This window comes from Podarcis muralis, chromosome 3 (genome assembly GCF_964188315.1).
Source record: "Podarcis muralis chromosome 3, rPodMur119.hap1.1, whole genome shotgun sequence".
NCBI lineage: Eukaryota > Metazoa > Chordata > Lepidosauria > Squamata > Lacertidae > Podarcis > Podarcis muralis.
The window spans coordinates 49,607,886-49,622,462 of NC_135657.1; the positions used below are offsets into that span (position 1 = coordinate 49,607,886).

At 39.3% G+C, this 14,577-nt stretch overlaps 1 protein-coding gene across 23 annotated transcripts in view; it reads right to left on the minus strand.

Moving 5' to 3' along the window:
* Window positions 1-14,577, minus strand: part of AFDN (afadin, adherens junction formation factor) — an 86,810-nt gene that overhangs the window by 12,443 nt on the left and 59,790 nt on the right. For 11 of the 23 annotated variants that reach the window (XM_077925825.1, XM_077925824.1, XM_077925827.1 and 8 more), the window contains 7 exons: window positions 7,972-8,037; window positions 7,766-7,839; window positions 6,524-6,642; window positions 5,240-5,434; window positions 4,295-4,386; window positions 4,005-4,193; window positions 1,583-2,611 (listed from right to left, as the gene is read on the minus strand). In XM_077925825.1, the coding sequence (XP_077781951.1) occupies window positions 1,583-2,611; window positions 4,005-4,193; window positions 4,295-4,386; window positions 5,240-5,434; window positions 6,524-6,642; window positions 7,766-7,839; window positions 7,972-8,037 (1,764 nt within the window). Of the gene's footprint in view, window positions 1-73; window positions 110-1,582; window positions 2,612-4,004; window positions 4,194-4,294; window positions 4,387-5,239; window positions 5,435-6,523; window positions 6,643-7,765; window positions 7,840-7,971; window positions 8,038-14,577 lie in introns of all 23 variants that reach the window. The other 12 variants (XM_077925820.1, XM_077925818.1, XM_077925817.1 and 9 more) reach the window with 3 other exon arrangements.

Sequence of the window (14,577 nt, forward strand, 5' to 3'; positions counted from 1 at the left end):
CATTAGTAATTAAAAAGAAAAGGATAAAAAGCAGCAAGAAAAAGGCATTGAAGAGAAAGAAATAAGAACATACCAAATCTAGAACAGAGATTGCTGGCATAGCAGTCTGCTGCAGGTAATAAGAGAAGGAAAAAGAAAGATGCTCAGTGAAAATAAGGATAAATTTAGATTTGCACTATGCCAAAAGCACTTTGATTTGTTACTACAGCTGTATAAAAGGAAAAATGAAAAGCACTGTTTGATAAGCTAATGTGGAATTGATGAGCATGTCTAAATAAATCAGTAAAAAATAGTTTTAAAAAGCAAGTTATTTCTGTAAACTGTGTCCTTTAAGATAGAACACACAGCCCATCTATAAGTGGATAAAGAGATATACAATTTTTATTGCAAAAAAAGCAGCCAATTAGTTACCTCATTTTAAAAATATTTGATTATTAGAGATGGGGGATAATATTTCTAAAACGTACAAAATGTAAATTTATCAGTCCTAGTGGAAAGGAATGATTTAGCAGATGTTATGCAACAGAGATGACCACCTAACAAAGAATTATAATGCAGATTTTAAAAGAGCAAGATTAATGTGTTAGATAACCCAAAATAAAGAATTTTGTTTTTAAATGATATATTAATGTAGTTAAAAAAGCTGTGTGACAAAGCAAGAGGCAGCAACCACAAGATACCATATAATGAATCTGTCGAGGACACACTTAGCCTTTAAGAAACTGATTTAAGTTGCAGTGTAGAAAAGTGAGCCACAACAGAAAAAGAAAAAGAAAGCAATGCTTTCATTGAGAAAATGCATAAAATGGTTGCCTTGGAAAGCAAATGCTTTTCACTGTGGCAAAAGCAGCATAATTTATAGACCAATTATTTACAAATCTTTAAATAAAGAATTGCACCACTTTTAACTTTCATCACTGTCAAATATACAATCATCATCATTGAGTTAGTTTATATGCTGCTGCGTGAAAAAAGTTTCTATACGTTTTTAATCAGTTTCTGTAGTTTTGTATTTTCACCAATGAAAGAACCTCGTCATCACTCTTGTGGAAGTAAAAATCCAAATCATGCTATGCATTTTGACAGATGAAACATGAACATAAAATATGTTGTGGCATTGGCTTCATGAATGTACAAAAATTAAGCAGAATTAAAACTAGGCTTACTTAAAAAAAATACAGGTGACAGTCCTTCACTTTTTGCCCTTATGGACAACTAGATATGTATGCAATCATATACTAGACTTAAACAAAGCAGGGATCAACATCTATTTATTAGAAAGGATGTCTAATTTTCCTGTCATTCCCTTGCTATTTGGGGGGCTGGGGGTAGGGAGGGAACTGGAAATAGAGCTATCTTCAGCTCAAGCTTTCCAGTTAGTAGCTTATAATACACCACTTACTTGGACAAAGTCAAAACAGATTAGACCAAACTTCATTATATACAATGAAAGACAGGGACAATAAGAGAGTCCAGTCCTCCTTTATCCTGTGGTGATATCTAAGGTGGGGTTTGTTTGTTTTTTAGGCTAACAGACATTTTAGAATACAAACAGCTTATTAAAAGGATTCTCTCATTTTACCCTTGCTCTTCTCTCAGCTTCCAGTCGCTGCATAATCAGCATAGTATCAATATCATCATCTTCTTCATCGTCCTCATCATCATCTTTTTGCTTTGACTCTTGGAGTCGTTTCTGGAACTGCCACTCCAGCATGAGCTTGCGCAGACGGTCATTCTCTTCAGCTGTTCTATCTGGCTTATTCTGAAGATCCTGAATCTCTTTGCTCAGCATGTCTGCAATGTGCATCTGCTGCTGCTTCTCCAGCTTCTCCTTCGCATCTCGTTTCCAAGGATCAGGAGATAAACTATCAGTAGATGACAACTCTTCTTTGCTGATGGTGATGTACTGCAGATCTCTTCGCTCAATGGTTCGGGGTTGCTGCTGGGGCTGTAATTCTCTAATGACGGTTTCCTGGGGTCTCTGCAATGTTGAAGGCTTTTCTGGTTTCACCTGCTGAACTGAAACTGGAGGAAGTAGGGACTGCGCAGGAATTAGTGGCTGAGAACGCATTTGCCCCAGTTTTCTTTCCTGCTCCCGACGCTTCCTGTCTCGCTCTTCCTCTAAACGGGCTTTCTCTTTTTCATACCACCTTTGATGTTCTTCTCTCTTTTTGCGTTCTGCAGCAGCAACCTGAGATGAAGACTGTGGCCCCAACTGGCTTGGGGGTGGCGGCGGGGGAGGAAGAGGCAAATCCATTTGCAGCCCATCAAAGTCAGTTGCATAGTGCACTGGTGGAGGAGGGGGAGGGGGAGGGAGGTCTGTTCTGGTGGACTGGGCAGTCACTAGTGATACTGGTTGAGAAACAATAGGAGTTTTCCAGCGACCAGGTCCAGTTTTGGTTAAAGAAGAACCAGGGGGGATAGATTTAGAGGAATGGTTTAGATGCTCTTGGCTTGATGTGCTAGAATCCACAGAAGAATTCATCCATGGATCACTGTCTGATTTGCGATCAATATATTCCACATCTTTTCGTATGGCAACTTCTAGTCGACTCCTTTCTGGCTGATAAACTTTATCATCTCGTAGTTCCTCCTGAGAACGTGTTACACGCTTGAAGAAGAAGAAAAAGTTTTCACATGTTAGAATTCATATACAGAAAAAAATTACCAAATGACAGTTTATAGCATTCTAGAGTGATGATGAAATGCTTACTCACTTTCCTGTAAAATCAACACTTTCATAAACAGCATGTTGCAACACTTCCAAGTACTGCATACAGGCTTTCATTCCAAACAAGTTATGCAAGCTCTAGAGGTCTGTGAGCTTTGATACACGATTACGAAATTACTTTGGGAGGAGAAAGAACAGCAACCTAATTTAGACTGTATACCCATTCTCACACAGAACTCACAACAATGCCAAACAGAAACTACTTCCAGCTCTGAAACGTATTCCCACAGAAGATGTAGGGCTAGCAGCTTACAAGAAAAACTGAAGCATAGTAACTTATCTAGTCCTGCCCCCAACTGCTGTGACAAGCTTTTATTATAATCACAATTAACCCTAAGAGCAGCACAGGAAGTGGAACCATCTGTTCACTTTACTGTATTTCCCCCACTCCTTCTCATAGTTATATAGGGTAGGAAAACATCTGATCATTAAATTCCTGGTAAAATATTCCATCTTCACAGATATGCTGCATTTTTATTAGATCACTGTGAAGTTCTCCAGCATTAAGTGAAAAACACAACCACTGCACAGCATGTAATACCATTTGATAATAAGACACCACATACCTTAGAACCTCCAATGAAACCATCTAAAATTTTTAATTTTAATTCAAAATTCCTTAAGTGTTCCTTCCAAGATTTATTTTAGGCACAAAGTTGACCAGATGCAAAAGAATTGTAGTTAGAAACTTTGAACAAAGGCAACTTATTTGGTGCTTCTCTATCAATGACCTTAACCATGACCTAGAAAGAATGCATTGTTTGGAATGAAAGCATTTCTTATGCTCTATTAGTCCAGAAGCACTGAACACAAAGCTACTTGTGTAAGATGCACTGTGAAAACGCTACTAGCAGATTGCTAATGACTTGGGTATTTAAAAGCGAACACAACTTAAACAGGCATTTTATGGTTTGACAATAGTTAATGCAGTCTTTGAATACTAAACTGCATTTACAGTCACCCTTAAGACACAAACCTTTGGCAAAAGTAATGTTCCCAATATTATTTACTATTGCTATGTTTCAAACATCATAAATATATATTGTCAAGTTTTCATACAAGATGCCAGTATGTATAGAACCTTTTCTTAGCAATTTAGATATACTGCGAACCTTTAATTTCTAATTTTAAAGCTAACCAAATAACAAATAGCAGCTGTAACAAACCAGAGATATTTTTACAAGTACTAAATATTAGGGGACCAATCTTATTATTCCATACCACAACACCAAAACCATTCAGTTAACTTAGTTGATAAAAGCAAATTTCTAACCTGCATTGCAACACTGATATAATGATTACTTTCAGGTGGAATTTGGGGTTTCTCTTCATAACTCGACCACTGATTCTGAGCAGGACCCATTCGATCCTGGGATTTGGAGGCTGGGAATGTGAAATATTCTCTGGTGTAAGTTTGTGTTGGGATAGGATATGCTTCAGGTCTGGATGGTAGTATCTGTTCCTGTATAAATATAGAAAGATCATTTACACTTTTGTACCTATTAAAACACACCACACTGAGATCTATATATGGTAAATGTTTTTTTGCTTGCTACTTCTAACCTCTGTGCAAAGATTTCCCGTAGACACTGATGTTATCTTGTTAGTGGTTCCAGCTGCATATGCATTCTTGGTCCCAGGACTTGGAGGCTGGTCTGTTGAGGGGGAAAACAAATTTAAACCACCTTTGTTAGCCTACACAAGAGAACTAATTCAAACTAAGAGAAATAACAAGGCTGATAAACTTGTTTGCTCCTCTTAAATAATGTAAGAAAAAAAGTATATATAATTTGTTTCACAGCTAGCTATTCAAGGGTGGAATAACTAGCCTACTGTACATATTTATGACTACTGTATTTTTGTTATATTATGTATATTTCTTCATGTTGTAAGCTGCCTTGAGCATAGTTTTAACTATGGAAAGGCAGCATACAAATCAAATGATGTATGCATGTACTTAGGGGTCTCAGTACAGTGGTACCTCGGGTTAAGTACTTAATTCATTCCGGAGGTCCGTTCTTAACCTGAAACTGTTCTTAACCTGAAGCACCATTTTAGCTAATGGGGCCTCCTGCTGCCGCTGCGCCGCCGGAGCCCAATTTCTGTTCTCATCCTGAAGCAAAGTTCTTAATCCGAGGTACTATTTCTGGGTTAGCGGAGTCTGTAACCTGAAGCGTCTGTAACCCAAAGCGTTTGTAACCTGAGGTACCACTGTACATAATTTTACAAATACATATACCCACTACAGCAGGTTCCTGAAAGCCTCTGATTTCTTCTTCTTTGGCTCACCTCTTGTCCCAGGCACTTACAAGCTGAATGATGGCCTGTGAGGACTCACAATCTGATGTAATGCGTTGGGTGTTTCATAACATCTGCGGAGGCCTACCTTCTTTAGAATTTAGCCCCTGTAGCTAACTATCAAATTTTTATTCCATTAATTTTCAGAGCATTTCAGTCCTCTACAGAAACATGGTCCATATAAACATCTTTAAACCATTTCCTGCTTACTTGCTACATTGGGACTAGATCGGTGATCAGCTCGGTTTTTCATCAGTCTGTCATCCCCTGGCAATTTCTTTGGTTCATTATATTCTGTCCAAGGCAACTGGGGGCTCTCAGGGGATCCATTCTGAGCGGAGTTGTTATATAGCTCAAATCCTTCACTTTTTGGTCGGGGTTTACCTGAGCCACGGCGGTCTGAAACTCCAAAAAGAGAGAGAAGTTGTATGAGAACAACCATTGCTTAACTTCTCATATGATTACTGCTTGGATTCAAAGCTGCCGGAACCTGGTATGTGATCTCGAAGTCATGCCCCTAATCCCAGATGAATGAAATTGGGTGAAGGGAAGTGAATTGAGAATTTGGACTTAACTGTGAATTTGCCTGCTGTGTGCTGGTCAAATGGGGCTTTAGTCACTGGACACTCTCTATTTACTAGGAGTAAGGTTCTTTGAAGACAAGCTCAGACAGAGGCTAAACTATGAAGCACCTCCTGCTTCCTTCTTAAGGTGAATTAATGCTGAGGTGGTAGTATCTCACGTGAAATGAAAGTGGCTTGCCCGGGGCCTCTGAATGAGAGATGAATCAGGAATCATTTGAATTACAGCTCCTTCCAAGCCAGTGAAATTAACAAGTGAACAGGGCTGCCACACAATCTGTATTTACTGGGCCAAAAGAAATGAAATGCAGTATTCTCACTCCTATCCAAGTTGGGGAAGCACATAGTCAGCACAAAAGCTCAGGTGTTGCATGTATTGTGTTCTATGTTCAACCCCAGCAAATAGGATATTATGCAGCGGGTATCTGCAGAGTTGCTGCCAGTCAGAGCAGGCAGTACTAGGCCAGATGGATCAGAGGTCAGGCTCAATATATGTTTGCCAAACAGTACCAACCCATAGAAAATGTTTTAATCTAATCTTCAAAACGCTTGACAATCTTGACTGTTTTGTCCTTTCAACAGGTCATTATCATTTAACACAGAAGGAAACAGATTACGAAATAGTCTGTGTTCTCATTACTTTTGGGGAACAACCCTCAACACACTTAACACTGCAGTCCTATGCAAATTTGTCCAACAGTAAGCCCCATTAGTGAGACTTTCTGAGTAGACATCCACAGGACTGCATTGTACTAGACTTTAAGGATTTTATAAGCCTCTCCTTCAGAGAAAGAATAATGAGTGAATTAGGCTGTACTATGTTTATTCAAACACAATTTCAAGAAAGCATGGAGATTTAAGATTGGTTTTCACCCAAAAATGTATGCGGACAAAAATATTTCAAGTTGTTTACCTCTTTGCATCATTGGAGACGGCTGGTTAAGCAAAGTTGCTAAACCATGATAAATTGCTCCTTGTTTTGCTACTTCTAGCGTCACTACTGATCCTGTTCTTGTCATCAGCTCTGCTGCCCTGAGGTAAGAATTAAATAAAATTAATTTAAAAATACTACAATTGACAGTAGCAAGATAGTACTAAAGATCAAATAGAAAGTACACAAAATATAAGTTTTCCAGATAAAAGATAAAACTAATTTGTTTAAAATAGTAATATTTGGAATAAGGGCCTTTTTATGAACCATGAGTAGAATAAAATTTCATCTAACGTCTTGCACGCTAAACAACTCATCCAAACTTTCTCTAAGTAAAAAAAACCCCCACACACCACACAAAAAATTGCCAGTTTATTTTCTAAAGTAGAAATGGCACAAATGACTGTCTTTAAAACTTCAAGGACCGCAAGCTTTAAATCAAATACAGGATTTAATCACAGACTTTGGGAATCAGAATTTTCTTTGATGAGGCACTCTGAGCTGCTATCAGTGGTACTGCAGCAGAAAAGGGTACACTAGTGTTGTTGTTGTTTGGATTGGCTGGGTTGCCAATCTGTGGCTGGGAGAGCCAGTGTGGTGTAGTGGTTAAGAGCGGTAGTCTCGTAATCTGGGGAACCGGGTTCGCGTCTCCGCTCCTCCACATGCAGCTGCTGGGTGACCTTGGGCCAGTCACACTTCTTTGAAGTCTCTCAGCCCCACTCACCTCACAGAGTGTTTGTTGTGGGGGAGGAAGGGAAAGGAGATTGTTAGCCGCTTTGAGACTCCTTAAAGGGAGTGAAAGGCGGGATATCAAATCCAAACTCTTCTTCTTCTCTTCTTCTGTGCAATCCCACTTCTGCAACTGTGGCAAAAGGGCTCAATTTTCCCCGTATGGCTCTAATAGAAGCGCTACAAGTCTGTGAAACAGTCTGGCAGACCAGATAGCATAGAGATGAAAAGCGCAGTCACTTTTCTCAGGACAAACCAAATGCCTCCTACAATTCAAAAAACCCAGAGCCATTGCAAGTCACAGCACTACACTACACATGTCTGGGTGAGCAAATGTGTCTCAACATCTATGGCATGACCAGTGATTATAAAGACAGAGGAGGTTGAGAATGGAATATATGTCAATCAAATCAAGGGGTGTAAAAGATGAGAGGAAAAGTCCTATGTGATTTATAACCACACCACTCTTCTACAACACATGAAAGCATGACTTACCTCTCTTGGGATAGTCCAACCAAACTGCGTCCATCCACACTAAGTAACTGATCCCCTGCAGCCAGTCGGCCATCCTGGTTAAATGTTTCATAAGACAAAGGTACATTATACAGTAGGAGATTAGCCAAGCTAAGCTATGTAGTTTATAACTATTCAAAATTAATCACTGAAATTTTAGTAATTTAATAATTAAAGGTACTACTAACCACATCTGCAGCACCACCTTTGACCACAGACTTGACATATATTCCAAGTTTATCTTGACCAGCGCCCTAGAAAGAGATAAAGCAATTCTTATTACAAATGCACAATAAAGGTTGCTTTTTCTGACAAGCAGCAAATCTTGCCATTCTCCCCGCATTAATCCCTTCCCACCCCATGCAACTACTAAGCTTGCTTTTCACCTTCCCAACCACACTTATGAAGCCACTCTCTTCTGTTCTGCTTTGCAACCATTTTCATCTTCACTCCCAGATCCATGCCTTCTCCTCATCCCCCTCCTTTCGTGCATCCCCACTGCACATCCTGCTAACCTGCATCTTCCTCTTCCCACACATTGCAACTACTAAGCACCCTTTTCGCCTTCCACCCCATTATGAAGCCATCACCCCCTCCTATTCCACAGACCTTTCATGCAAATGCTTTCATCTTCACCTGCATTCCCACACCTCTTATTCCCCTTTTCGCAGCTCTCTGCATTCCCATTTTCCCCTTCATCTTCTTTTTCCTATCTCCCTCTTCCTCTTTTTTTCAACTCTCCTTTGCACATAGATCACCTAATTTCCATGCCTCCTCCTAGTTAACAGCCCCCTTTGCATTTCCCCGTCCTCCATGATGATGTATGTTACTGTACCTTTAAGATGAACAGAATCTTAAGCCTGTCAGCTGGAGAATGTTAAGTTCAGTTGATTGATATTGCACACATATGAGTGTTTGCTTGATTAAATACCCCATTTTCCTGTCACCTCCCTCCTACCTTGCTTAACTCAAACTTCTGTTGCTTTAGACCACTACTTCATATTTGCTCCCCATCCCATCCCGAATTAATGCACATTCATGATTGGGACACAAAACTACAAATCCTCCAACCAGGGCTGTGTGGTGACATTCTTTACATTTTGTTTTATTATACAAATAGAAATATAGGAGTGTGATGATATTGCAGTTTCGCTTAACAGTTTACCCACTGATAACTAAAATATAAAACTATTTGATATAAATATCTCACTGACATCTCTGACCATCCCTGTAAGGGCAGCCAGTATCACAATACTTATATTACTGATTGGCTAGTAGTCAGAGGAACTGAGGGGAAGATATTAGGTGGTCCAGGGCAAGACAATGCAAGTTCATAGTTGAACTGTGAGGTGAACAAGTACTGCCAACTCTTAATTCAGACTCTTCAACAGCTACATCACACTATATCCCTGGTTATTTTGTTAGCTTGCAATTTCTTAAACAGAAGCCCTGCTGAATTTATGTGAGTTGCATAGCATGTGTATTGTTCAATGGCTTCTAAAGCTGAAATGCAAAATATACTTCTGTGAATGGTACATTTGCAACCAGTATTAATCCCAACTTTCCACATCTTCTTCCTTTTGCTTCAAATTCCTTAACAGAACCTTTGATTTCGTAAACCGCAACAAGTGTGGCAGAAGCAAAGGCTTTGTTAAGAAATGTGAAGCAGAAGGAAGAAGTTGCGGAAGGTGAGGTAAAAAGTGCCTTGATTTGCACTAGTTGCATCTTGCATAGCATTCTTGGTCAAACCTAATTCTTTGAAGTTGTAAAATCATGACAGGACACCAATGCTGCCCTTCTTCCAGAAGACATAATGTGAGTTGATGATAGGGCAGGCAAGTAGATGTGTGTCTGCTTATCTAAACAGACTTTGGCCACAGGTGATTTCAATAAAATATATGTTATGAAGGTTCCCTCACTGCGAAAAGTGAGGTTACAGGGAACCAGGCAAAGGGCCTTCTCAGTAGTGGCGCCTGCCCTGTGGAGCGCCCTCCCATCAGATGTCAAGGAAATAAGCAACTATCTTACTTTTAAAAGACATCTGAAGGCAGCCCTGTTTAGGGAAGTTTTTAATGTTTAATGCTGTATTGTGTTTTTAACATTCGGTTGGGAGCCACCCAGAGTGGCTGGGGAAACCCAGCCAGATGGGCAGGGTATAAAAAATAAATTTATATTTATTAGTAGTAGTAGTAGTAGTAGTAGTAGTGCCCAACCCTCAATATACCTATCTTATCTTTAATATCTATACAACACTTAGAACACTTTTTATACTTTGTAAGTATTAAAATAGATTCTAAAGCAAGAGAACTCATCTGTAACAAATTTACTTCCATACATACATGTATACATGTGGTATAAGTATGGGCATACATATACATATAGTTCCATATGTACTATATGTATAAGTCAGACCACTGGTCTCTTTAGCACAATACTGTAGACACCCAACTGTCAGCGGAACCTCAGGCAGACTCCATCACAGCCCTACCTAGAAATGCTGGGGATTGAATGTGGGATTATTTGCATGCAAAGCATGTGCTCAACCACGGGACTATTGACTTTCTCTAGCTAGGAACCTTCCCCCTCTATATATGCATGCTCAATTTGCTGCATAACTTTTGTCTACATAGAAGGTAGAAAGGACTGTGCATCTAACTGTCAGAGGGGCACTTGCATGTTTTGTCCATTTTTTAAATCTCCATGTGGAAAATAGAACTCTGAGTGATCTCTCAAGTGTCAGAGAAGAGTAGCCTGATGTCCTGTAAATGTTACAAATCCTTCCATTCATGGAAAGGAGTTGCAATTCAGTGCAGGCTCCCACTCATGGAAGTGGTTTGTGATTTTTTGCAAATTCCCTGTCTCACTGCTATCCTCCAGAACAAATGTGCAGAGTCAGTGAGGGAAAGGGCAGCTGGGGAAAACCACCTCTCTTCTATTCTCCTTATTCGAGACGGAGTGTTCTGTGAGTGTAACGTTGCTCATAGATCTCTGGATCAAAAGCACTCAATTCACACTGTAATCAGGCCATTTACTTTTCCCATTTGGGCTATAGTGGCTCTCATAAAAGTTTGTTTCTGAGACATAGCAGAACAGAAAGTGGGAATGATATAAAGCTTTTCCCATTCTTTCTATACATTCTTCTTCAAGAAACTGCTAAACAGTAGGATGTGACAATATCAGCGACTAATCTTATTTGAAAATTTGAAGTAGTGGAAGCTGGAGTTGGTGAGAGCATGGTGCTGATAACACCAAGGCTGCAGGTTTGCTCCCCATATGGGACACCTGCATATTCCTGCAGGGGGGGGGGGGTGGACTAGATGATCCTCAGGGTCCCTTCCAACTCAAGCTTGGTTCTTCTTTTATCCCATCTTAACATAAGCTTCAGAATCCAGAATAGTGGTAGCTATATTAGTTATAATTCATAAAAGAATTAGGTGCTTGAGGCTGCAATCCAAAATGCAGCTATCATTACTTTACATTACTATCATTACTTTAACATATTACTTTTAAGTAAACATACATAGGATTGCTTGTAAGTATGCAGAACTGTTAGACTGTGAACATCAACAATACATTAAAGGTTAGATGAAAGCTGTTTGTTGAAAAATCCATTTTTACATAAATCAGTGGTTTAATGCTGTATTGCACTTTCCTCGTGCAATGATTTTATTTCTACTATTGTCATTGATAATAGATATTTTCTCCATCATTACTTGAAAAAGTTAGTGAGTTTTCCTTTCCAATATCAAAGTACAGGCATGAAAACAAAACACTGCTTTATAGCAAATGTTTTGAATTTTCCTTGTGAAGAGTGGTGACTGACACTGAGAGAAAAATGTGCGTTTCAACTATGATTGTGTTTAGGTCAACTATGCTGTCAAGTAGTTCAATATCAATACTTACAGCAATTGAAATGACATGTAAATTAGCTAAAGGAACCTCTACAGAAATAAATATATTGAAGTCAGTTAATTTTATTCTTACTTAGTGTTTAGAATGTCAATTTTAATATGTTTTAACATTCTTCACACAGTGAAATCACAAGATTTATAAAGATATTTCTGGATTATAGATAGAAGGAAAAGCGCACATCTTACATTATTCATAATCTTTCAATAGTAAATGAAGCAATTGTTCACTTGGCAGACTACAGTAGATTAAAACCTCTCACTATGTTTGTCATTTAAAAAGCACAGAAAAGGAACTGGCTTAAGGTAAAAAATTATTGTGCTAACTTTTAAAAAGAACATCACTTAGCTGCATGCAACAACAAGAAGTGCCAAATGAAGTAGTCACCGACAACTTTAAACATTTATAGAAAAGCACTTTTTGAACAGACTTACCGAGGATTCTGTTCTTCCAACGACAGAAAACCACATTTTAACTCCAGAAATACAACTCTTCAATCCTTTCTCTGCCTTCGACTACAACCCAAACATCAGTCTGCCAGATTTTCCAAAACACCCAGCAAGACAGCTCTGAACTGGACACTGATATAGCATAGCATTTATCAACACTAGTTACAACCAATACAATATTCCAACTCTTTGCACAATCAGTTATGCTACTCTTCCTTTAGTTTATCATTAAGATCTTTATTAAACTATAGGCACTGCCTAGAAAAATCAAGGCGGCCTTTTCAGTAAGATACAGAAAATCCAAATTAAACAGGAAGTAAGTGCTGGCCCACAGATGGGAAGAAGTCGTATGCTAACCCCTCCCCTCACTCCCCATCCCACCCCGTGATATATTTTTAAAGTAAACTGCATGCACACACTGCTTCCAAATCATCTGGATTTCATAAAATGTAACCACAGTGTGGTTGGAAGTCAGGCAGCATTTAACATCAAAACATCTTTCAGGCTTAGAGCACTAAATTCTGCCCTTAGTCTCTTAGTATTACTGCCCCCTGACCCCCGAGCAATCAGGCCACTACCACCAAAAAAGTACTTCTGCTATAGAAAAGTCTTGCAACAGAAATGAAGCATAAGCGAGACCACTACTGGAAACCATTACATCAATGGTAGGCAATTTATTCTGTTCCTAATGCGGTACTGGAAACGTGGCTATTGCCTTTTCAAACCAGTGTGGCTATGCTCACTGGTACTATCACAGAGAACAGCTCATGTTCCTAACTACATGCTAACAGCTAGAAGGATTATTACTACACCTCCTGGAAAACACAGACAAGATTTGAACTGGAAGTCCCAATCTCTTGGCAATAGGTGAATGGTTTCTGTTTGCCCTCTGGAACCATGCCTATCAGATAATTTGAAGTTCCTAGGACATCACTAAATTCCTCTAGAAACTAATTTATACTGATTTACCTCGGCCTGTTCCTAGAACTAATGCTGGGTCATGGCTCCAGGGATCTGTCAAGCCAGCACTCTAGTCAAGAGGCCAGACTACCACTGATTAGACAAATGTCTATTTCACAACACCATAAGATGTTAACAGCAACAATATAAGATTTTATCACCTCAAAAAAATGAAAAACATTAATAATGTGAAGCTGAAACTCATACAAGTTTAAAAGTCTTTAAACTTATATTTGGGGCTCTTGCTTTCTCCATTGCAGATGAGATGACCAGAACATTTCTATTTGCCTGGATCCAGAGAATGCAACCTTTATGTGGAAGAAGGCTTAATAACACATTCCTACTTGGATAATTTGTGAGTGTAATTTGGACATGCATAGGAATTCAGGACCATCCTTAGCAAATTGCTCTGGAACTCAATCCTTTGGGAGGCCACACACATGACCAACACAGTCCCTTTCCTGGACCACCTTACCCTGATTGCTTAGCTTCTGAGGAAGCAACCCTTTCTTCAGATAAAGGGGAGGAAAGTGCACCAGCACTGATGCGGTGTTAAAATGGCAAAGCAATTTGAGTTGAGGTCAGGAAGAGGCATGGGAGTGGCAGTGGCAGCAACCATGACCATCCAGAGGGAACGCTGGAGTGGAGGTTGCCATAATTGTGACCATGGGCACAGTGGTGCCCTTGAGGTCTTCCCCTAGGGCTCACCAAGTCTCCAAGGCCTTCCTCCCATTCAGCAACCCTTTCACCATGAGGTAGATTTTCTTTTTCTCCCTTGAAAAGTATACAGAGCCAAAGGAGAAAGTTAGAAAAATGGTGTATTTTCTCACTTCCTCTTTCTGCTCTAAGCGTTTTTCTACTGAATATGACTTTTACAGAGATTCATTGAAAAAGTGAAGTGTGTGCATTGCACTCTCTCTCTCCAGAGAGAGATTGTGTGATTTCCTGATCCAGGGAAGGTAGAAAAGAAGTGGCCAGAGGGTGTGATGTCCACAGCACTTGCTCAAAAATCTAAATCTGTCCAGAGCCCTTAAAAAGTTGAAGGTCTCCCCTCTAGAGATTCCTAGTGTGCAAATTTGCCCTGTGTCTTGCACCTGCCAGAAACAGCCCTGCCTACATTAATACTCTGGGGTAACTAACCATGTCCTAAGTAAAAATGAATCAATCAGCAAAAATATCACTAAAGGTGCATAAGAATAGTCTGAAGTAGTCACCAATTAAAAATTGCCAGATATTTGCACATTATTAATCGTAAAATACGATTAATAATAAAGCTACGAAGATCACTCTCATTCTTTTACACTCGATACATATAAACCACTCAGAAGAGCCAGTTCTTTCTTCCCTTCTGCATCCAAGCAAAGATACAATACTTTGGAAACAAGAAGCACCATGTCCTTAATAGTCAAAAATGCTATAAATTTAAAGAGACTTTAAAAGACCACCACTGAGGTCGCAGATTAGTCCCATTAAAAA